Genomic DNA, 24,580 nt, shown 5'->3' with positions numbered 1-24,580 from the left:
TGGAAATATGGATGATATGTGTTGATGAATTGCGTTGTGCACTCAAGTTTCCCCAGCAGAATTCAAGTGTAAATTCCTCTGAGTTTCCTAGTAAGTCCAGGGTCGAGCAAAGGGACTTGTGAAAATAGTTACGTTGGTAATATTTATGAAAACTTTGTGATAACCAAGTAAATAATAAGGTTTGGGTGTGTTGTTGGGTTGATGAAAAAGAAATAAATAAAGGCGGCGGATTAGAGAAAGATAGTTGCACGACCGCTACACTACACAATCACCGCGCTCTCGAACTCAGCGATCGCCTAGGTCACGAACACCCTGAACAACACAAACGGCCTCCATAGAACCTCGACAGTATCGAGTTTAGTATGACACCACCAAGAAGGCTACCTTGGTATTCTTGGTGTGAGAATCCAGAGGGTGGGCTCTATGTGGACTTGGTTGGAGGTAGAAGACCGAAGGAAACACCATCTTTTAGACGATTGAGCAAGTGGGAGATGGCAGAACCTATCGTATAGGTCGATGCCCAATCGTTCAGGGAAAACTAAGTGATCATCTAACAAAAGATATGCGATCGTTTAGCTCATCGCTTAGCTGAGTGTATATCGCTTACTTACGATCGTTAAGCTAAATCTAAGTTGTCGCTTAGTAAATCCAATTTACTTGACAACTTCCCGTGAGAATTTTTCCGAGATTGGAAATCTCAAAACGACAATTTTCAACATTACTAAAATTAGGAAAACCTTTTTTCTTTTATCTCACGGTTACCATGAAACCACCAATACCCTCCCATTCAATTGGTTATTAAAGAAAAAAAATTTAATTATCCAATAGTAAATATTATTATAAATATAAATGATAACTAACTTACCATAATATATTTATAACCTATAGTTTTAATATTTCATCTCATTAAACATATAACCCATAGCTCTTTTTCTATTCCATGGCTCTTAATGTAAATCTCATTTACATTAATCCTCCACTAGATGTATCTCATACATCATATTGATCATATCATATATAATCGAATTACCTCTTGTCAATTTGAACATTTTAAATCAACACCAAAAACTGATCCTCAATTGAATCCATTGAGCTACCAAGGGGACTTTATGAACCATTAGCTAAAGCTCCAACAGTACGTGAATAACTGACAAAACTCTTTAGTCACGAGATCAACCATCCGTTAACTGCCAGGCACTCCACTAAAAACCGACAGTTGAACTCTTCTTATCACAAATATATTATGTGTCCTTCTTAACCAACCAACAATGCAACAACCCTTTACAGATCACTCATAAGTATAACTCGGCCAATAATCGTTATGCCCCTGTAGTTACATCTAACTTTTTAAGTACAAATGATCCCTCTAATGAACATAAGTTATAGTTCTACTATGACTGAGTCCTCTCTTCCAAAGAGAAGTAGTGGCCACTATCTTCGAGCCCAGGAATCAGCCTTTAAGGGAGCAATTTCTCTACTTATCCCTGCTTCGGGAAATGAGTGAATTCCATCTTGTGTATTGAGTTCCCAGCTCCCAAATCAGACAAGTCCCCAAAAAGGTAGGCATGTTGAGTTGGCAGTTTGGCCACTCTCACCCATACTAATCAAAAGACTGCCCTCAAAGGTATGAGTTCCCAAAACACTCAGGATTGAGGTTGTGTCACTTATGGTCGTTTAGGCGAGATGTAAGCCTCTAGTATCAACGGCGTTATATATAGAGTTTAGTCATCTCGTGGTCTGATCTTGTACAAACTCTTTATATAGGACACCCCCGCTCGCACGTCTCCACATGAATGGTCAGGATCTACCATCTATAGTAGTTTACAACACTTGTAAACCTCTACAAAGTGGACCGTATCCGTAGTATTACCAAGATCTGGTATCCCACCTTAATCCTTATACTACAGACCTATTTAGGTTATCACTTAAGGCATGATCCACTTGTATATCACATGTATATGCTTAAGTTTACATAAGATAACCATGGAACTTTATTTATTAGATATGAGTAAATGCCAAAATGAAATAACAATTATTTTATTCATAAAACAATGTGTATCATTACAAACAACGAGACTCCGATACATTTAGGACACCAATCCCAGCATTAACTATATGAATTTGATTTATATAATTAAATTTAATATAAATGAGATTTCTATTAAATGACATTGTTGAGAGAATAGAAACTATAGATTATATTGTATTTGATACAATATAGAATCTATAGGTTGTGTTATATTTGATATAACATTTAGTTATATGTGTGTGTATGTGTGTGTGTGTGATATGGTAGTTACCATATAAATATATATTAAAATGATTTATGAAAATAAATTAATTTAATTTAATATATTTGAAAAATCATTTTGGGAGAGAGTTGTAACTCTCTAGCTTTTCTCTCTAAAAACGTGGTAGTGGGAAGAAAAAGAGAAAAGTTGTTATTCTTCTTCTTGGTGTGTTTTTCACAAGATATAGAGACATAGAAAAGTTATGTGAAAATTGGATTTTAAATCTCTTCGTCTCAAAAACTCTCTAAAATACCTCTTTTTTCAAAATAATCAGAGCCCACAGAACTCTTGGATTCTCATCCAGAGAGTACAAAGGAATCTTTCGTGGTGGTGTCCTTGTATAAGGCTAAAGAGTTCGAGGTTATTCGTGACAAGATTCAGAGAAGGAATTTCGTGAAGAAGTGTTCTTCAAGGGTAAGGTTTCTTAAACCCTTTTACTTTTTTGTAATCTTTGTTTTAATGCTTGTGTAATTTTATTTGAAATGCATAATCTGTTTATTCTCGCTGTAAAATTTATGATATGTAAATTTTTAGATATTTGGTCTGATCCTACGATTCCGCTCAAGGACCTTGGATCCTTCAACTTGAACAGTATGTGGTAGACATACAAGGGAATCATATTCAAGTAATAACCTAAAAGGTCTGCAATATATGGTTAAGATTTGGTGCCTTATCCTAGTGACACTGTGGATACGTCCCACTCCATAATTGTTATATGAGTTGTAAGTGTTACAGACAATATGATCCATATTGTTTATGTGGAGACATGTGATTGAGGGTATCCTATTATATAAGATCGGACCATAAAATGATTAGTTTCTCAGTATAACACCGTTGCTTGAAGAAACTAACTTTTCACTAGAATGACCATAGGTAACTTAACCTTAATCCTAAGTAAGTTGTGAACTTCTATCTATTAAGGCAATCCTTTGATCTGTATGAGTGAGAGTGACCAATTTTCCCGACTCAAAATGCCTACCGTTTTTAGGATTTGTTCAGTAAGGAGTTGGGAACATAACTACACAAGAAGAAATTCACTCCTTCTCGTCGTTAGGAAAAGTAGATGAATTGTTCCCTTAATAGCTGACTTTGGGTCTTGAACAATGAGGCCTCACGCTCTCATTGGCTCGAAAGGGTTAGTTTATAGTTGGACTATAAATCGTTTGTTCATTAAAGGAATCAGTGGCATTTAAGGAGTTAGATGTAACTACAGGGGTAAAACAATAATTTTGACCCTGTTGTAGTTACAAATAAGTTGTGAAGGGTCAACTTACTGTTGATTTGTTATATCCAAAGGACAGAGTAATATATCTGCAGTGCGAAGAGTACAGATATCGGTCTTCAGTGGAGTGACCTACCGTTAATAAATATTGATTAATCCATTTAAAGAGTTTAGTTGATTAATATCGTATCGTTGGAGCTTATAATCTATAAGTTCATAAGGTCCCTTTGTTAGCTCACTAAGGACAAAAACAAAGAATAATTTGAATTGTTCAAATTATTCATAGGAATTTAAGTATATATTAATATGATTAATATAATGTATAATGTATATTGATATATTATAATGTATAGTTAATTATAAATATGCTTTATAATTAAAACTATATAATATCTGAGAGAAAAATATTCGAATGAGACTCAAATAGGATTTATACTATATATTAAAATTTAATATGAAATTTGATTAATATTAAAACTATAGGTTATAAGAGGAAGTTGCATTATAATATGATTATTAATGCATATAATATGGTTTATTAATAGTGATTTAAACCTATTATAAACCCTATTATAAATATTATATTACTATTATTTATATTAATATAATTGAAAATAATTTTCCTGATGAGGAGTTATTTCAACAGAACGTGAGAGAGAGTTAATGCAACTCCCTCTCCCTCCCTCTTCCTTTATTTGTGATGTTGAGAAAAACATAGTATAGAAGTTTTTGAAAAAAATCACACAGATTTCTCTCACTCTCTCAATCTCTCTACTAATTCCCTCTGCCAGAAACTCTTTTGGAACCCACACATAAAATCATTGTGTGTTATTCTCTCCTTTTTTCTTCTTCATTATTATTATTCTCAATCTATTTTAGTTGCAATCTTACTTCATTCGATCACAACCTTTTTCTGCAACACTTAGAATTGCCTCTCTCTCTTGAAGAGCTTCATGTTTTTTGGGGATACTGATTTTTCTTTGGGTAATTGCAATGGATATCATTTTCAACGATAATAACTAAGCATATAACAAATTTTTTTAAAAAAAAATTAAAATATATCAAAGTCTATCAAGATTTTTACCAATAATATGATCTATCACTGATAAACTATCTAAATTTTGTTATACCTGCAATTTTTTGTATTGTGCTATATCTACTAATAACTTAGGCTTAATTGTTATATTTACAACTGTCCCTTTTTCTTTATGGTTGCAAAATGTTGTTAATTTTGATTTGGAATGGCTAATTTCTAGTGGACTATTTTTACCAATCTTTTATTTATGTTCATTTATCTTTAAAAAAACGGTAGAATGTGTACATGAACTTTTAAAATGTGACTACTACCATTGATATTGAACTTTCAATTTTATTTCTAAAAAGCATTAACATAATTGAAAACATTAAAAGTTGAATGGTCTATTAGATATAAAATTATAAATTTATGTTTAAGATCTTAAATTTTCAAACTTTTGTCCAGTAGGTCTGTAATGATTAAAAAAAAAAAAAAAAAAAAATCTCAAATAAGTCAATGACTTATTATCCACAAAATTAAACGAATCATACATGAAATTGAAAGTCTAATTCAAGAACTTACCCCAACTTAAAATTTTAAGAATTTATTAAATATTTTTTAAACTTTAACAATCAAATAAACACTGATTATCCAAATTTTTTTTAAATCATCTTTCAACATCTCTTTAGAATCGATAAATATATGTATAGTCCAATCAATTCAAACCCGTATATGAAGAAATCATTATTCGGGAACATCTGTCAAATAATCATATATTTCAAAATTTATTTAGAAGGACCATTAGTTTATTACAATTTTAATGCAGACCCTGGATTATCATTAACTAACAAACCATTAAAATATTTAAATATTTAAATACAAATTTAGAAACCTCGATATTATTTATTTGTTTGTTTAATTATCATGGAGGTGGTCGATTAAGCTACCTACTCTCCGACCACTTTCAATGTAATAATTAATTAATAACATAACGATCACCAAACTTCTATTTAATAATTAATTAATAACATCGAAGTTGTTGGTCACAATTTTATGATTGTATTACACGCCATCAAGATTCAGACCAAATTAAATATTAATTAACCCAGAAATACTTAGATTAATTAATAATTAAAATGTCTAATTAAAACCATAAACTATTGTTATAATTTATTAAGCAAACGAAATCGGGATTCCGATTTTCCGCAACTCTACATTTTAAACTTATTGCGCCAAAGAAATTTGAACCCAAATATGTTTATAATATTTATAGATAGAGAAATCAAATAGAAAAGAGGTTAAATTATTTATAGAAATAATTAAAAAAAAAAATGCATATATGAGTGGTAGATTTCTATCCGTTTGTATCATTAATAAATATCGATAAACTTCGATCAGCCTCTATGAGTCTCTATCAAAGATGATAATTTTTTTTATTTTGTTTACATAGTTTCCTTATTTTTTTTAATTTTTGAAAATTCCCTTGTTTAACCAAAAAGCTCTCTTCTACTAAAAAAACAGTATAAATAATAAGCAAAGTCTTGAGTTCTAAAAAGGGGTTATGCAAAGATTAGTTAAATTTTAGGTCAAATATAACAAATGCCCCTGAACATTACATTTTGGGTTAAAAATACATTGAAGTTTCAGTAGTTTCAAAAATACTCTTAAATTGTAAGAAAGAGTTCAAAAATACCAGTTTTGGATGGAAATCGTTAAAGTTTTGTTTCAAAAATACCCCTCAACTTTCAAAATGTTTAAAAAATAACCTTAACTTAATAAAAGTTCAAAAATACCTCCACGGTTAGTATTTGAACAAAAACCATTAATTCCTCGTGATAAAAATGACTTCAAAAAATTAAAAAATGCTCCTAGTGATCAATTTGTTTGAAATTTTCTTAAATTAAAAAAGAATCAATTTTAAAATAAACTATATAGATATCCTCATTTTACTCATATGTGTCCTCTCATAGTTCTCCTAATTTTTCAATTCTTAGCTTACACCAAATTTCTAAACAACCAAAATCAAAATCAAAATTTTAAGTTAGAACATAAAACACCACAAAATTTCACAAAATTTCAAAATTGAAATCTCCACTTGAAACATATAAAAATGATAAATAGTCAAATTAAAAAGTTACAACCTAAATTGTGTTGGTTATTAGGAATTTAATATTTATTTTAATTTTTAGATAGGTTATTGAGTAAAAAAAGTTGTCGGGATGTTTCGGATGCAATTTGAGCTTAAATGGAGCAATTAACAAGTAATGAGAGGCAAAATGGTGAAATCGAGCAAGAGGAGGCACGATGTTGCTAAACGCTACGACACTTGTACCCCGTACCATTCATAGAGATAATTTTCTAGGTAAGCGTTAGAGTGCTGCCTTGCGGAGCCAGAGTGCTCTCCATTTGATATGCGGGCATGAAAAGACACTCCTTCCAATTTGCTCTCCAAGGGGCTTCGTGTGGGGGCCTTCAACGTTGCAGTTGTTGAGAAAATTGGTGTAAGCTAAAAATTGGAAAATTAAGAGAAATATGAGAGTGTGTATATGAAAAAAATGAGGATATCTATATAATTTATTTTTAAAATAGTTCTTTTCAAACATATGAAAACTTCAAACAAATTGATTGATAGGAGAATTTTTTTTTAAAAAAAAAATTAAAGTCATTTTTGTCACAAGGAATTAATGGTTTTTATTCAAATACTAATGGTTGAGATATTTTTTAACTTTTATTAAGTTTAGGGTATTTTTGAAATGTTTTGAAAGTTCAATGGTATTTTTGAAACAAAACTTTAACGGTTTCCATCCAAAATTAACGATAAGGATATTTTGTGAACTCTTTTTGAAAATTTAAGAATATTTTTTAAACTTTTGAAACTTCAAAAATATTTTTTACGCAAAAGTTTAGGTATTTTTTATAATTTAACCTAAATTTTAACGTGATATTTTTGTCTCATAATATATATATATTAGCTTAAGTGGAGACTCTTTCATATAAAAACGTGCGAAGTCAATTTAGCTTTAAAATGAACCATTTTCAACCTCATTAATAAGTGATATTTCCATATTAAGTATATCAATCATATCCGTGATATACTAAAACAATTTTGTTGTATTGTTGATGTACTTAATACAAACTGTTACATAACACTGACATTTAATTTTATGAGCTTTTTCATGATAAAGATTTGATTGCTACAAATTATAAAGTAATGGACCAAATTCTTACCGCTTAAAGTTTAAACACTAAATTCTTATCAATTTAAAAATACATTGATTAAATTGTTACAAATTTAGAAGCAAGAATTGAATTATCACAAATGACATAAGTTTAAGAACAAAATTGTTTCTATCATAAAAATATAGGACCAAAATTTATCTTTTTTTTCAAATAAGGGTTCAAAATTCATTTAAGCGTCGTTTGAATTGTCAAAGATTTATTTTTTTCAAAAATCCATTTCTCTTAACATCTAAAAGGATAATTTTTAAATTGTTTTTATACACAAATTTTTGTTTAGTTTCTCCCATTAAGAATGTTTTTAATGTAAAATTACTATAATGGACGAGTAGTAAATACTATAAATTAATAATTTCAATTTTGAGTGGTGTTGAAGTTGGTCATGGTATTGTTCGGTGGTCACAAATCTCTACTGGTAGCAACCAGTGGCTAGCAATCAAGATTAACTAGGACCAAGGGATTGATGACGGATAACTTATACTAAGGACCAACAAATGGGACTATAGACTAGTGATATGTGACCACTTTGATGACCAGGATTGAAGCTAATAACTACTTCATGGGATTGGGCTAGATACTATCATTAGAGCGGTTGTTAGTCACTAACATGACGTTGGTCGGCAAAAGTTCTAGATTGGTGGTCATTGCCTAAACGTTGGTCCTTGATGCCCAATCCTGGTCGACAATAATTATCTACTAGTCACCGGTCATAGATTGCCAGTTGATTCTTGTCATATTCCCCAATCCAAAGTCTCGATTATTGATGATTAATAGCTAAAGACCATGAGTGAGACGACTTGAACCGAACCAGGGACTGGGGACTAGTCTTGGTCATTGGTCGTCATCCACTAGTCTTGATCGATGGAGGTGGGTGGTGGTTGAAAATAGTTAGAGGTGGGTCATAGCGAATATCGTCGGTGGTAACTAGTGGTGGATGAATGTTTTTGCTGGCAATTGGTGGTGGCAACAGTCTTTGATGCTAGTTTTCGATGACAGTGATCATAGTGAAATTAAGTAATTTATCTTCAACAGTCAACTTTAGCGACCAACTTTAATGACCAATTAAATCAATCATAAACTAAAAAACTCGACATAAAAATTGAAAATTTTAATTTATTAAATTTCCCTAATCGTGAGAGCCACCGGCCAGTCACACACACGCTTGCATGGAGCCAAGGATATTGTTAACCGCATATTCTTTGTAGACAGAAAGGTGCCTGTTGCAAAAACAAAAGTCCTGGGACCCACCTGCATTCACCAAATCACACTAATTTGGACTCTAACCACCCCCACTCCCTCCTGAACTCGCCGTAACAGTCACTAAAATCCCGACGCGTGTCACTCTCCTAATGGCCTAACCGTCAGGCAACTTGCCACCACAAAATCTCACGCCGAGCTTTCAGCTTGGCGGTGACCAATGAGTGGATTTGATCAACAAAATTTAAAATCAAACACTTTCATGTCGTTTTGTTGAGGGTTTAGCGAAATAAATTTAAAAAATTAGATCTATATTCCAAACTTATTATTTAAAAAAAAAAAAAAAACTCGATTTTCATGAAATACTTGATATATCCGATATACTTGTTACATTTGATACATTTGATATATTATTGATATATACTTAAAATACTTGATATACATTTGATACACCACTGATAAACACTTGATACATTATTGATAAATACTCAATACAATTGATACACAGTTGAAACTGACTAGATATTTAATAAGTGATCTAAAAAATCATCAAAATAATTTTTTTAAGAATGTTTTTCTCTAATTATTCCAAACACGGTCAATTTGTCAAAATGAGTTTACTAAATTGAGTGTTAGTGAACTTAGGTTGAATCTCCCCAACCTATTTTATATTTGTATTTAAAAATGAAAAAAACAACATCATTTAAAAAGAAAAAAAACTACCCAAGTATAAAAATGCAGCAAATATAAAAATTAAAGTGAGTAATAATCCATGTTGCTCCAAAGAAAAAAATACAAAAAATATATAAATAAATGAAAAAAATATACCACTGATATACTTTAAATGTGATATATTAGTTGACTGATATACCAAAAAACGCGGATTTGTTAAAAGAACAAAATTGGAATACGGAATAAACGAAATTTTAAATTTGAGAATTTTGCTATATTTATAATTTTCCATATGTTGAAGGCACATCCCTAATTATACATTTTTTATTTGCTACCCATTGTAAATTCCCTTTTGTTTATTACTACAATATCATAGTTTTGTTTTTCTTTTTTTCTTAAAAAAAAATATTTTTGGTCCCTAAACTTTCAAGAAAATAACAATTTAGTTTCTAAACTTTAGGTGAGAATGATTTATTCCATGTATTTTCACTTTTGTAACAATTTAGTCTCTAAATTCTATTATGTAACAATTTAGTGCTTGTATTTTTAAATTTGTAACAATTTAGTCTCCAATATAAAAAAAAGTATCAAAATTTGATGTCAATTTTTATTATTTCACAATATAAACTTTGTATTTCATAAAAATATTGAGTCTCTAATTAGTTTATCAGTTTATTTATGCAAGAAATCTCATTAAATCTTAACATTAATTTTTACAATAGCGACTAAATTATTACAAATTTGAAAGTTTAATAACTAAATTGTTACACAATTAAGTTTAGAGACTAAATTGTTACAAAATTGAAAGTTTAAAGACTAAATTATTACAAGCTGAAGTTCTTGGACTAAATTATTATTTTTACGAAAGCTTAGGAACTAAAAATGATTATATTTTTTTTTTCTTTTCTAGTATGAATTAAAAATTTGTAACATAATTCTTATGAGAAAATAAGCTTTCAATTTCGTATTTTAATGCATACATCAATTTTATTTTTTAAAACATCAAGCATATAATCAAAGTTCAAGAATTTAATTGATATAAGATCAAAATATTAAGGGTCTGTTTGATAATTATTTTATTATTTTATTTTTATTTTAAAAATTAAGTCTGTAAACACTATTTTCACCTATAAATTTTTTTTTGTTATCTATTTTTTATCAATAGTTCAAAAAACTAAGGTAAATTTTGAAAATTAAAAATAATAGTTTTCAAAAAGATGTTTTTGTTTTTGAAATTTAACTAAAAATTCAACAATTGTATTTAAAAAAGATACAAGCCAATATAAGAAAGGTAAATGAAATAGATTCAATTTAAAAAAAAAAAAAAAAAAAGAAATCAAGTGGATAAAAACGGACCTAGAAATTTATTGAAACACATTTTAAAACCTGTAAATCTATTAAACACGAAATTCATGCTAATTAAGGGTTGTCAAAACACGTAGTTGCAAATTAATTATTGATTATTATTTGTCCTCGTGTAACACACGCGAATGCTCCAAATTGAATTTTCTACTCTGGGAAGCTGACTCATTAGTCCCAATCTTTCTAGTGACTTCTAAATTTCGAAATTGCCAACCATTAATGACGTGGATAAAAATAATATATTCCAATTATCCAATCATTGTTTGCCACGTGTCCATCAAATCTTATATTTTATCTCGAAAATAATATCTTTTTAGTCTTTAGATTTTGATTTTAATTTCTATTTGGTTAATAAATTTTAAAATGTTACACATTTAGTAATTAAGTTTTGAGTTTGTTTCAATTGATGTATAGATTTCAAGATTTTATATTTTTAACCTCAAATTTTCATTAAATATTTCATTTCAATCAATTTCTATTAATTAATTAAAATAATTAAAAGTGAAGTTTTAAATTTAATTTTAAAAATGATAGAAAAATAGTAAAATTTAATTCAATATCGTTAATTTAACGATTTTTAATTTATTAACATAAATCAACTCCAAAATATGAGAATGAATATTTAATGAAAAATTGAGATTAAAAATATAAAACTCGAGATATAGAAGTCGAATTGTAGCAAAATTTAAATGTCAAAAATAAAATTATAATATTTTAAAATTTAAAGACTAAATAAAAATGAAAGTCAAAAACTTAAAATTAATATTTTGAAATGTAGGGACTAAATAAAAATAGATCCAAAAGCTAACCACCATATTCGCTCTTTATAAACTCGGGCTATCGCCTCTCTCATATTTTCCAATTTCCCCTTTGCAGAATCTGTCTGGAAGCCGAGAAAATTACTCTGTTTTCTTTTTCTTTTTCTTTTTCCATTGGAGAAATCAACAAGAATGGAAGTTCCTGTTCTGAACAGGATTACGGAAATAGGAGCAGATCTGAGCTCGCTTCCAAACCCCAAATTTCTCTCTCGAATTTTCACTTCCTTTTCCCCATCTCAACATTTCTGGAAATGGGGTGCTCTGATTATTGCTTTGTTGGCCACATTTACCGGTATTATCAATCGGGTCAAGATTTTGATCATCGTCATTCGCCGGAGAACTCGAACCACTTCGATTTCTGAACCTCTCTACCGATCTCTCCACGGCGGAGAGACCGGTGGTTTAGTTTCAGAGAATCTCAAATCTCCCCTGCTTTCAAGCTCTGAATCGGAGGATGAGAATGAGGGGGACCGGAAACAGGACGACAGCTCGGATTTCCGGGTTAAAGGCTCAGGACGGTTTTCAGGTGAATTTGACGGTCGCTGTTGTTCTCGTCTCCGGCGGCGGCACTGCGACGGAGGAGGCGATGGAGATTTGTTTTCGTGGCCATGTTTTGGGTCAGACGGGAGCGTAGTGAGGCAGTGGGGTGATGTGAAATTGAAATGCGAGTTTGAGGAGTTGAGTGGAAGCGTGATTTCGTTGTACGATGAGAATGAAGAGACGGAGATCTGCTCTATTTTTAACGGCGGAACTCCGCTGCAAGCGGCGGCGTTATCGCCGAGGAAAATGGTGGTCGCCGCCAGTGAGGGCGTTTCGGCGAATGTATCACTGAAGCTTTGGGACATGCGTGGCCGGAGCCGGAGGCCGGTGGTGGCAGCGGAGTGGGATTCGCCGTCGGGAAAAATTGTCGACGTCTATTACGAGGATGTAGAAAATGTGTATCTTAGAGATAAAGGAGCCGCCGGAATAATGGTCGGCGATGTTAGAAAAGTTAGTTCAGCGTCGGGGAATTCACCGGTGGGCAGCGGTGACGGCTTGTGGGAGTCGGGACACTAACGCCGTTTATAGTTTTGTGAGAGAAATTTGGTGGTAACGACGGTGAACGGGACGGTGGGCTCGATTGCACTTTTGTATATATTGAATTTGTTTGAATTTTCGAGCAATAAAATTTTTTATTTTAGTTTCACTCGACAATGGATTGATGCGGCTGTTGTGATTATGTGAATATAATGATAAATAGTTTTTTTTTTAAAAAAAGAAAAAGAAAAAGAAAAAGAAATTGCAAAGCAATATACAGTTTTTTTTTTTAATTATTAATTATTATTTTTTATTTTAAAATCTAATATACAATATAAAAGTTGAGTGAGACAAAACAATTCATGGAAATAAATGACTAAAATATAAATGTGGAATCTAAATCAACCTTTATTCAATCTGACTATATATAGCCAAAGTTAAATAACTTAAGGGTGTTCATTAAAGTTGGATTGAATTGGTCAAAATTACCAATTCAATATTTGATCCAACAACATTAATTATTGGTGAAGTTATTTTTATTAACTTACTTCAACTCAATCCAACTCTCTCCTCCAATGTTTTCATTGGCCACATTTATTAGCCATCGCCGACACACTTCAATGACCACCTTCGTGCGACTAATTCTGGGTTTCGGCAATCACTTCCGACAACAACTTCTGCGAAGACCACATTTGATGAACAACTCATTGTTAGTAGTATATAAACACGATCAATAATGAGCAGTTTTCATGCATACAAATAAAATATATTGTTCATTAAGATAGTCAAGTTAATTTTACCAAATAGATGCAAACAATACCTCTTCATAGATTGTGGGGACTGTTAAGAAGCAATCGATCTTCTAGATATCTGTAATAAGTAGGTTTATAAAGATGACTTGATCATTTTCAGACAATACTTCAATATCAAATTACTATAAAAGATAACTATTAAACGCTATAAATCAATAATTTCAAATTTATATTTAAAAACACTTTTGTTAGCCACTTTATTTTCATTTTTATTTATTCTTTTAGTATATGATTGTTCGAGTTGATTGTAGAGTTAGTCGTTGGAGATGAATAACAAAGTTGGTGGTTGGAGTTGGTCGCTTGAGGTGATCATCGAAATTGGCTGCTAGAGGTGGTTGTCATCGAAGTAGATCATTAAAAGTGGTCTTTTTTTTGTCAAAGTTGGTTGCTTGAGGTGAATGTTGATATTGGTCATTAGAGGTGGTTATCACTAGAGTTGATTATCGAACACTACAAGAAAAAATGACTCTCCTGACACCTAAAACAATTGTCAGAATATTGGTCGTTGGGAGAGAGATTATCTACCGACGAAGTAAGAAGGTCGTCGAGAGTTCGGCCTAACTCCCAACGGGCATAGCTAAGCGTTGGGAGTTCTTTAGAACTCCCGATGCGTACTTTTGACTCGTTGGGAGTTCTTGAACTCCCGACGATCTATGGGAGAGTGTCAGGAGTTCCTATTTAAATTCCAACCCCTCGTCTTCTTCCCTAAATCTGCTAATTTTCTCCCTTCTAAACCCTAGCACAGCAACAAAAAATCGTCCGTTGCTTCCCCAAATCTTCATCCTTCGTCTGATCATCGTCCGCGCGCTCGTTTGTCCATCCGATCGACCCAACTTCTGTTCGTTCACGCGCTCGTTCGTCTAATGGAGGTTTATATCTTTCACTTGGTTTCTTTAAATGATGGGATATTTTGTTAAATGATGAGGTGGTCTTCACCCAAGTCGTGATTGGAGGTGGTTTTCACCCTTTCTAACACCTAAGCTCCTTCATTATCAATCTCTATTAATCTCCTATCACTTTTGTATATAACTGATTAATAGTTTAGCATAATAGATCTAACCTAACATCCTGTCTCTTAAGTAAGACATTAAGTAACAATCATTCAAACAGTGGCCAATTGTGCATTAAGATTAAACATGCTAAAATAGTTTATGTATTCATCAAATCTAAGAAACAATCAAAGTAGTTTGAAACAAACCATAACTAGATCAAAAACCCTAAGAACACGATTTAGCACCTCATGGTTATGATACAAATAAAGACAATCCACATCGTTCCAAAATATAGGATAGTTAAGAATTAAAGAAGGAAAAAATGTAAGTCGGACTCTTGACTGCGTTATCCTTAAACTAAGAGTTTTCCTCTGGCGATCTCCTCATTCATCGAGCTCTTTGAAGCTCCAAACCGTTGTCTCTGCCATAATTCATCTCTTGATGGAGGCCTTAATTGATCTATCAAAGAACCCTAAAACCAACTCCTCGAAAATTTAATAGAAAAATTCACATTTATAAACTTGTCGATAGTGCTACAACGCTATACGCAGTGCTGATCCAAAAACACTAAAACGTGCGCTTTGAAATCTCTGTAGCACTGTGGCGCCATAGGACAAATGCCACGACATTGCCATGCTATGGCCATTCTAGTTCGTCGTGGATAGTGTCGTGCAACGATGTAGTGTGTTGTCCATGCTCTTCATCATTTTATGCTCAAATTAGCTTGTTCCAGTCCAAATGCTCGATTCCTACTAATTAAACAAAAAAGCGCATTAAGGAACACAAATTAATAATAAAAACTAACATAATTCTGAGCCAAAGAAAGCACTTTTTGAGTTCTTTCACTAAATCCACCCCTAATCTCATACTTTGATGGTGGGTCATAAGGAAAAACATATTTTAATCATATTAAAATGGTCTCGAAGAATAAGAGAGGAAATACCACTCTCTAAAAGAAACCTATCTATAAAAGTTAATCCACTATCTTGAGAAGATAAAAGTAGTAGTAGAGATACCACTCTAAAAGAAAAGTCATGACTAACACAAATTAAATCAACAACCTTTAGGCTTGGGAAATCAAACATTCGGAAATTTGGAGAGAATAGTCATTAATAATGAAGGAAGCAATTTTCATTCTCAAATAAACCTATCTATAAAAGTTAATCCACTATCTTTTAATTTCCTTGTTTATCTTTCTCTTCTTTGTGTTTCATGCCCTAAAACTAATTTTTGACAATTAATCATGAAATAAAGGCTCCAAATTTTTTTGTTGTCTACCTATCCCTAAATAGTTTTGTTTTTCTACCCCCTATTGGTAAGAGAAATGAGACCATTATTTTACCAAAATCTCTATATATTATATTACTTTGTTTCAAATGAGATTAGGACTCTTTGATATGTTCTTACAGCTCACCACTATGTCATATTATCATCATCAACTGTATTTTAAGTGAAAAAGTTAATGAAATAGTTATTTCAAAATAATTTCAATGCTATTTTGAAATGCTAAATGTATAATTGAAACACATTTAAGATATATTGAAAGCTATTTTTTTTAAGGTTCATTGTCACATTACCTTTCCATCTTTACCTTTTCAAAAAAGTAGATTAAATTTAAAATTCAAAATAAAATTGAAATTTTTAACGAAAATTGATTTAGTGCTTATTTAGAACCTACCCTAAAATTTAGTATGGCTTGTAAGGATTACATTACTTATATCGTACATATAGTTTTTTTTTTCCTAAGATAGACTTATTGACACCATAATATTAAAATTTTGTCAACTTGTCGATATTTCCATTGATATTTTCATGTTTCATGATTTTGACATCGACATGAAGATTAATCAATATTTTCAATATATCATAGAAAAATTCATGAAACATATAAAAATAAGCAATAAAATGTCGGCTGATGTAAATTTAATATAAATAATAAATTTGTTAACTGGTTTAAAAATCATAAAATGTTTATTTACTGACTTAAATTTATTTTTGAATTTTTTGTTTCTATAATTTTCTTTTATAAATATCCATCGACATTGATATTTTATCGATTTTTCAATCGACATTTTATAAATTAAGACCTCAATATTTTTTCAACATCAACATTTTAAATAATGTCTATTTTCATATATGTAGGACTATTTATAGTGTCACTTTTGCTTTATGGCCCCTTTTGTAGATGTCTACTAAGGAACCATTTGGTTTAAAATTCAATAGATGTTTGAGAATAAAAAGTGACCGTGTTTGGTTGTGCATGAAAAATGTTATTGAAATTTTATAAACAAAAATTATGTTTGTATTTAATTTATGAAATTAAGCATGATAATTTTATATAAATTTAATAGATTAATTAATAAACAATAAATATAATTTAATATATTGATAAAAATAAATTAATTAAGAACCGGTAATAATTTTAGTTATAAATATTTGAAAATTGAGTAATTTATAATTAAAATTAACCATTTTTAATTAATTAAGATCAACCTTAATAATTTTAATTTTAATTAAATAATCTAAGAAAGTTAATTACAATAAATAACTAAATCGTTATGAATAATCAATAATGATTATATATACATAATGAAGGATCATAAATTAAAATTAATCTCCATAAATAATTGTTTGATTACAAGAGAATAACAAGTAATCAATTATTATTATTGATGAAAGATATTGTAATTAAAATTAATCCCAATTATTACTATTGAGTGCCAGGAGCTCGTGGGGGACTACAAGGAAGGCGGAGGAAAGACGTGTTGTGTGCTAAAGGTAGACCTTCAGAAGGCTTACGATTCGGTGAATTGGGATTTTCTGTTTGGTGTGTTGTTAGCTATAGGTACACCCTTTCAGTTTGTTAGTTGGGTGAGGGCTAGTGTTACTTCACCTAAGTTCTCTGTGATGATTAATTGTTCTCTTGAAGGGTTTTTTCCTGGTAGGAAGGGATTGAGGCAGGGGGATCCGCTATCTCCTTTTTTGTTTGTGATAATGATGGAGGTCTTGTCTAGGTTGTTGAATAAAGATCTTGTGTGGTTTAGGTTCCATGATTGGTGTGAGCATTTGGGCCTAACTCATTTGGTTTTTGCAGACGATTTGATGATTTTCTGTGCAGTTGAGAGAGATTCATTGGAGTTTGTGAGGCAAGTATTGACAAAGTTTACAGAGCTGTCTGGGTTAGTTGCAAATGTTGGGAAGAGTTCCATGTTTGTTGCTGGTGTGGAGTCGGGGGAGATGGAGGAATTAGCTGCATATATGGGTGTCTCTCTTGGTTAGTTGCCTGTTAGGTATCTGGGTTTACCTTTATTGGCGGGTCGGTTGAGGGCTGTGGATTATACGCCTTTGATATAGAGGATTACAGCTCGTATTAGAAGCTGGGCAGCGAGGTCCCTCTCCTTTGCTGGGAGGTTGCAACTTGTTAGGTCTGTTTTACAGTCCTTTCAGGCTTTTTGGTGTAGCATCTTCGTGTTGCTTGCGTGTGTAACTCATGAGGTTGATCGTCTGTTATGTAGTTATTTATGGAAGGGTAGAGTGGTGAGTCGGGGTGGTGCACGGGTAGCGTGGGATGAGATGTTCTTACCATTGAGAGGGGGGTTGGGTGTGAAGCATGTAGCCTCTTGGAACTAGGCTGCTATTATGAAGCTGCTCTGACTTATCTTAATTAAATCGGGGTCACTTTGGGTGGCTTAGGTGGAGACGTATGTTTTGCGTGGGTGGTCATTGTGGGCTGTTCGGAGTGAGGTTGGGAGATCTTAGTGCTTGAGGGTTATCTTGCGAAGTAGAGATAGATTCAAGCATCTGGTTCGTTTGATGATTGACGATGGATGATCTTGTTTTGTTTGGTGGGATCCTTGGCTACCGAGGAGTGCGATTTTGGACTCATACGGGTCTACAGTGATTCATGATGCAAGGAGTAGTTTAGAAGCGCGGTTGTCGGAGTTCATGGATGGTGAGGGAGGTTGGAGGTGGCCTATAGTGTCTTGGGAGCTGCTTGAGATCTAGGGTTTTATCCAGGCAGTGGGGCCTAGGGTGAGAGGAAAGGATTATTGGGTTTGGGTGTCAGATGCTAGTGGTCAGTTTTCTATCACTAGTGCTTGGGAGAGTATACATCTTCGTCGTCCTAGGGTGTCTTGGGCTGGTATTTTGTGAGCGGGGGTGGTATTCCGCGTCACTCCTTCTGTGCGTAGTTAGTAGTGAGGGATAGGTCGGGTACGCGGGATTAGTTGAGGAGTTGGGGTGTGTTGTTAGAGGGGGAGTGTCTTCTATGTGGGGGAGGTATGGAGTCGCGGGATCATTTATTTTTTGAGTGTGGATTTGGGAGAGAGGTGTGCTTCCATATACTACATCTGGCAGGAGCGTAATCGGTGGCTGCATTGAGGTCGACCGAGGTCGGTGTCTGCTCTGGTTCACCTTATGGTCTTTACGGTTCGTGCTCGTGCTACTTCTTGGCAAGTTGACCTTCTTGGTCTTTTCTAGTGTGTGTACGGATGTTTTTTCTTTTTGAACTTCACGTTGTTCTCTGTTTTGTTGTAGCCCCTAGTTTGTGGGGGTTTTGGGTTCTTTTTTCTGTCTTTCACCTTGGTGGTTTGCGAGTTTGCGTTTATGTGTTGGTTCTGTTCTGGTCTTATCCTGTTGGTTTTGTTTTGGTTTTGTTGACCTGTTTTTGCTTGTGCTTTGTTGCTTTGATGTCTTGATCCCAGGCCGTGGGATCCCCTTTGTTGTTGTATAATAATATCACCTATTCTAAAAAAAAAATTATTATTGAAAAATTAATTTTTGTAATGACTAAATTTAAGTAATCCTAGTTTACTAATTAAATATATTTAAGATATCGTTAGCTAATTAATCAATAATTTAAGTAAATAAGTAATTCCATTCATTTAATAAATTTTTATTATAAAAATAAATTAAATAATTTTTTGTAGATTATTATTGATTTATTAAAACAAATATTTATATTAATTTTTTAAAACTAATATTAATTGATTAATTAATTAACAAAAAAGAAGAAGAGGAAAAAAAAAAAAAAAAGAAGAGAAAACCCACATTTTGGAAAGAAAAAAACCCTTGTCTGTGAAAAAAGATGAAGCATGGAAATAGCTTATTGCTAGGAAATAACTCATTCGATGTTGAACTAATGAAAATGTGAAAATATTGACAAAAACGTCAACATGTCAGACAAAATTTAATACCATGGATATAATTAGTTTACTGGCAAGTTGAAGAGTCTACCCACCAAAGTCACTTTTAGCAAGTTAACTACCCAAAAGTACTATTAGCAATGAAAGAATTGACCATTTTCAGATATAAATCTATCTATATATTTAACATTATTACTCGTAGTCCTAACTAGTTATTTGAATGCATCATATATCCATTCTAGGAGCAATTGAGTTATATGACCACTACATGAATAAAGAAATTCTTTTAAGACGCTATAAAAGAGTTGGCCTAATAGTTTCGAACGGTTTCAGAAAACCTTTGAAATGTATTTGTGGGAGATATTTAAAGAGCCTTTTAAGGAGGCGTTTGACACTCCAAGAGAGTTCGGTTGGGTTGACTTAAAAAGTCCATCTGATGTTTGATTATCCACTTAAGAGAAAACGGTGAGTTTAATAACTTCCCTTACTTACCTCTTAACTTTACTCTGATGTTTCTCTCTCCCTCGTCTATCGCTTATGGTAAATAAGTTGAGAAACGTATATAATTTAGAATGAATGTAGTTAGTAAATAGTTGGTAAATAAAATTAGAAAAGAAATAGTTGGTAAATAGATTTCACAAGAGTATAGTTGTTAGATAAATTATAAAAAAACATGGCTTGGGATTAAATGTTTATATAGTTCGTAAAATATAGTTGGTAAACATATGTTAGCTAAATTTGATCCCTTCTTAGATCTAAGACAATGAGATATTTGTCAACATATTAAGTGTAAAGATAAGTCTAAAGAACCATTACTTATCGAGACTTGTTTATGATGGAATGTATAAGCATGCAACGGAAATAATCAGAATCAATAAGCACTCTAATTACATTTAATTTGACTTCTAAAAGCATGCAAAGTAACAATTTACAAAAGAAGACGGTTTCAGAACTTATACCTTTGATGAAACCTCCAAATCTAAGTTGTTCTCCACGAATTTGACCTTCAAATCGTCAGTATACCACAAAGAGTATCTTCTATACTATTCTCATCCTTGAATTTGAGTGGTGGAACTTAGAATTCAAGTCAATCGAGTGAGGAGTGGGAGAGGGTTTTTGAGATAGAGAGAGAAAGCAGCAAAAATTCTCAAATTCCAGCAAGCATCCCCTCCCATCTGAAAATTTTGATATTTTTATGTAACATCAACATGCAAGCACTCTTCAAAATTTCATAATGGAAGTGGGATAGGTGTTATTAATTAAAACAAGCCACCAAGCTACTTAAGATTTTGTGGATTTTTCCACTAAATCAAAAACCAATTTCAAATTTAAAAATTAATTTAATTTTCAATTAAATTAAAAATTAAAATTCAATTTCTAAAATTGAATTTTCTTAATTTGAAATTAATTTAATTTAAGTAATTAAATAAATAAATTTAATTAATTAATCAATTAATAATTTAATATCAAATATTAATTTAATCCAACACCTAATTTTAAACATAAATTCTATTCATGTAATCAATATTTAAATATTATAAACTCTTCAATTCTGTTTAATTTCGATAAAATTAAACATTAATTACATCGAATATAATTATCCAAACCCTAATTTCAATTTGAAAACTTCAAATTGAAACCCTAATTGGAAATTTGTACACTTCAAATTGAAAACCCTAAATTCAATTTGAAATCTTAATTTTGATTTTGAACATTTAATAATCACTCCATTCACTAATCCAAGGTGTTAATGTTTTACGAGCTAATAGAGGGATCTTATGGACCTACAGATCATGAAACTCCAACGATATGAGATTAATTGGGTAAACTCTTTAGACCAAATTAATCAATATTCATTAACTACCGGGACACACAACTATAGCTCGATAGTTGTACTCTCCCCACTGTAGATATATTTCTGTCCACTTGATTTAACCATAAACTATATTTCTGTCCACTTGATTTAACCATAAACAGTAATTTGACTCTTCATTGGTAGTTCGTAATAACGACTGGGTCAAATGTTGTTTTACCCCTAAAATTACATCTTATTCCTTAAGTTCCACTGATCCTCTAATGAACAATTGGTTGTGATCCAATTAGTAAATCGAATCCCTCTTAAGCCAATGAGAGGGTGGAGCCCCTTGTTCAAAACCTGGACTTAGTACTTAGGAGAACAACCTTTCTCCTATCCCTTAATTTTGTAGGTGTAAATTTCGTCTTGTACCCTATGTATCCAGCTATTTACCCGGTCTTACCCTAAAATGGGAAGCTTATTGAACCGATGTTGTTGAGTTAATCCTCACCTACACAAATCTAAGGATAATCCTGAATAAACAAGAGTTCATATAGTTAGCTTAGGATTAAGGTCGAGTTATCTAGGTCATCTATTCGAAACAGTCAGTCTTAAATAATAAACAACATTATAAAGTCAGAGTGACTTATTTCTTGGTCTGATCTTATACAAACTCATTGCCTAGGACACATCTACTTCTCATGTTTCCACATGAGCAATTCAGGATCGCATCGTTTGTACTATCTACAAAGCGAGCCGCTTTCGATAATGTTATCAGAATAAGGTACCCAACCTTATTGATATACGATAGACCGTTTTGACTATTTACTCAAACTTGATCCATTTTTATGTCTCCACATAAAGTTCAAGTATTCATATAATAGCCATGGATCTTAGTTTATTGGATTTAATCTTTACAAGTGTAATTTACATATCCAACAATAACTTTACTGACTAAATGTCAATAACATCTATATTGATAATAGAATATATTTAACTTTACAAATTGCGAGTTTTAGAACATACAACTCAACAAACTCCCACTTGGACTAAAACGTCAGTGGATAAATACATACAAATATTTACAGTATTGAGTAATGAGAAAATAAATACAATAAACTAGGGCATCAGGTACCCAATATTTCTTCCATTTGCCCTAGTTCTAACTGTCTCGTAGTCCTAGTCCCACTAGGTAACCCTCAAACAATTTAGTCGGGAGGGCCTTCGTAAAGGGATCAACCAAGTTGTCTTGAGAAACAATCTGTGTGACAATCATGTCTCCTCAGTGTACGTTCTACCTGATGAGATAGTACTTGCGCTTGATGTGTTTCCTGTGCTTATGGCTTCTAGGTTTCTTTGAGTTGGCAATTGCCCCACTATTGTCACAATATAGGGTGATCGGCAGATGCATATTTGGAACTACTTCCAAATCAATTAGGAGCCTTATGAGCTATATTGCTTCTTTAGCCACTTCACATGCAGCGACTTATTTAGCTTCCATGGTGGAGTTATCTGATGGAACACGAGACATACGCAGCGGAATTAGGATCTAATTACACTCTAATTGCTCTTAAATTAAAGGAAATAAGCATGCATCATAAAGGAAAAAACAGTGAATTAAAAGTGTAGGATACTACTTTTAAAGCTCCCGAAAACCACTTTTCCTCGTTGAATCTCGACCCAAACTCTTTTTTACCACCACTAGATTTGACCTACTATCCTCTGGACTCAGAACCGAGTTGTGGGACTCGGTGGATGAAGAGAACCGAGAGATAGAAAAGAGATGAAAATAAGGAATGGAATTTTGAGTAGGTTTGGGTGTTTTCTTTTTTCTTCACAAAGTTGTAATTTTCCAGCCCAAATATCAGAAAACTAATTTCTAAAATGGAAAAAGTCTTTTAACTAAATTGAAAAGCCCAATTTATAGAAAAAAGGCATGCAACAATTGCATGAAAAAACTTCACAAAAAAAAACAACACCTAGAATCCACTCACTTAGTGGGCTTAATGTCTCCACTATAAGCCAACACGTAGCCCACTATTTTATTTGTGAAATTATCCAACAAAAGTTTGGATTTTCCCACTAACTATAGTCAAAGGGCAAAATAGTCATTTGCTCAATGTCAAACTTTGNCTCAATGTCAAACTTTGACCAAAAAGTCAACATTTGACTTTTTATGATTTTTTTTGTGTTGACTAATTTTTGACCTCCCGAGCATGAATCCGCATTCATTTTCTCGAAATTCAAATCACATTTGAATATAAGGTCGGTCAAAGTTTTGACTTTTCAAAGTCAAAAATCAAAAGTCAACTCTTTGACTTTTTACAACTTTGATCATTTCCATTATTTCCGAGTTTCCGAATATGAACATATTCATATTCTTGATATTTAAATCACATTTAAATATTAAAGCTGTATTTCTAAGCTGAAAAACCCGATCACTATATCACATATACTTGTCGATTTCTCTCTCTCTACCTAATTCGAACAATTCGAATTATTCTGTCATACTGTTCTAAGTTTATTCCATATGAGCTCGTAGAGGAACCTAATGGACCTATAGATCATAGGCTCCAACGATCCCAGATTAGCTAGCTAAACTCTTTAGACGGAGCTAATCAACATTCGTTAACTAACGGGTCATTCCACTAAAGTCCCGTAGTTGCACTCCCCTCACTATAGATATATTTGTGTCCATTTGATATAATCATGATTAGTAAGTTAATCCTTCACAGGTTATTCGTAATCTTGGCTGGGTCATAAAAACCGTTTTACCCCCAAGACTACATCTTGTTCCTTAAGTTCCACTGATCCTCTAATGAACAATTCTTTTAAGGTCCAACCTATAAACCGAATCCCTTTCGGGCCAAGGAGAGGGTGGGGCCCCTTGTTCAAGACCTAGATTCAGTACTAAAGGGAACAACCTATCTACTATCCCTATAACGGGTAGGAGTAAATTTCGTCTTGCACCCTATGTTCCCAGCTATCCACCCGATCTTACCCCTA

The 24,580-nt window shown here is 32.3% G+C and overlaps 1 protein-coding gene across 1 annotated transcript; it reads left to right on the top strand.

Moving 5' to 3' along the window:
• Positions 1 to 11,831: 11,831 nt before the first annotated feature.
• On the top strand, positions 11,832 to 13,000 carry LOC120075889. Its single transcript, XM_039029624.1, has one exon. The coding sequence runs from the start codon at positions 11,947 to 11,949 to the stop codon at positions 12,868 to 12,870; it is 924 nt and encodes a 307-aa protein (XP_038885552.1). The 5' UTR covers positions 11,832 to 11,946; the 3' UTR covers positions 12,871 to 13,000.
• Positions 13,001 to 24,580: the final 11,580 nt, after the last annotated feature.

The sequence above is a fragment of the Benincasa hispida genome, chromosome 4 (assembly GCF_009727055.1).
Source record: "Benincasa hispida cultivar B227 chromosome 4, ASM972705v1, whole genome shotgun sequence".
NCBI lineage: Eukaryota > Viridiplantae > Streptophyta > Magnoliopsida > Cucurbitales > Cucurbitaceae > Benincasa > Benincasa hispida.
This window is presented reverse-complemented; position numbering and strand designations above follow the sequence as displayed.

Bases quoted from the DNA above. Each gene is read 5' to 3' on its own strand.
- LOC120075889 (XM_039029624.1), top strand. From the start codon at position 11,947: ATGGAAGTTCCTGTTCTGAACAGGATTACGGAAATAGGAGCAGATCTG.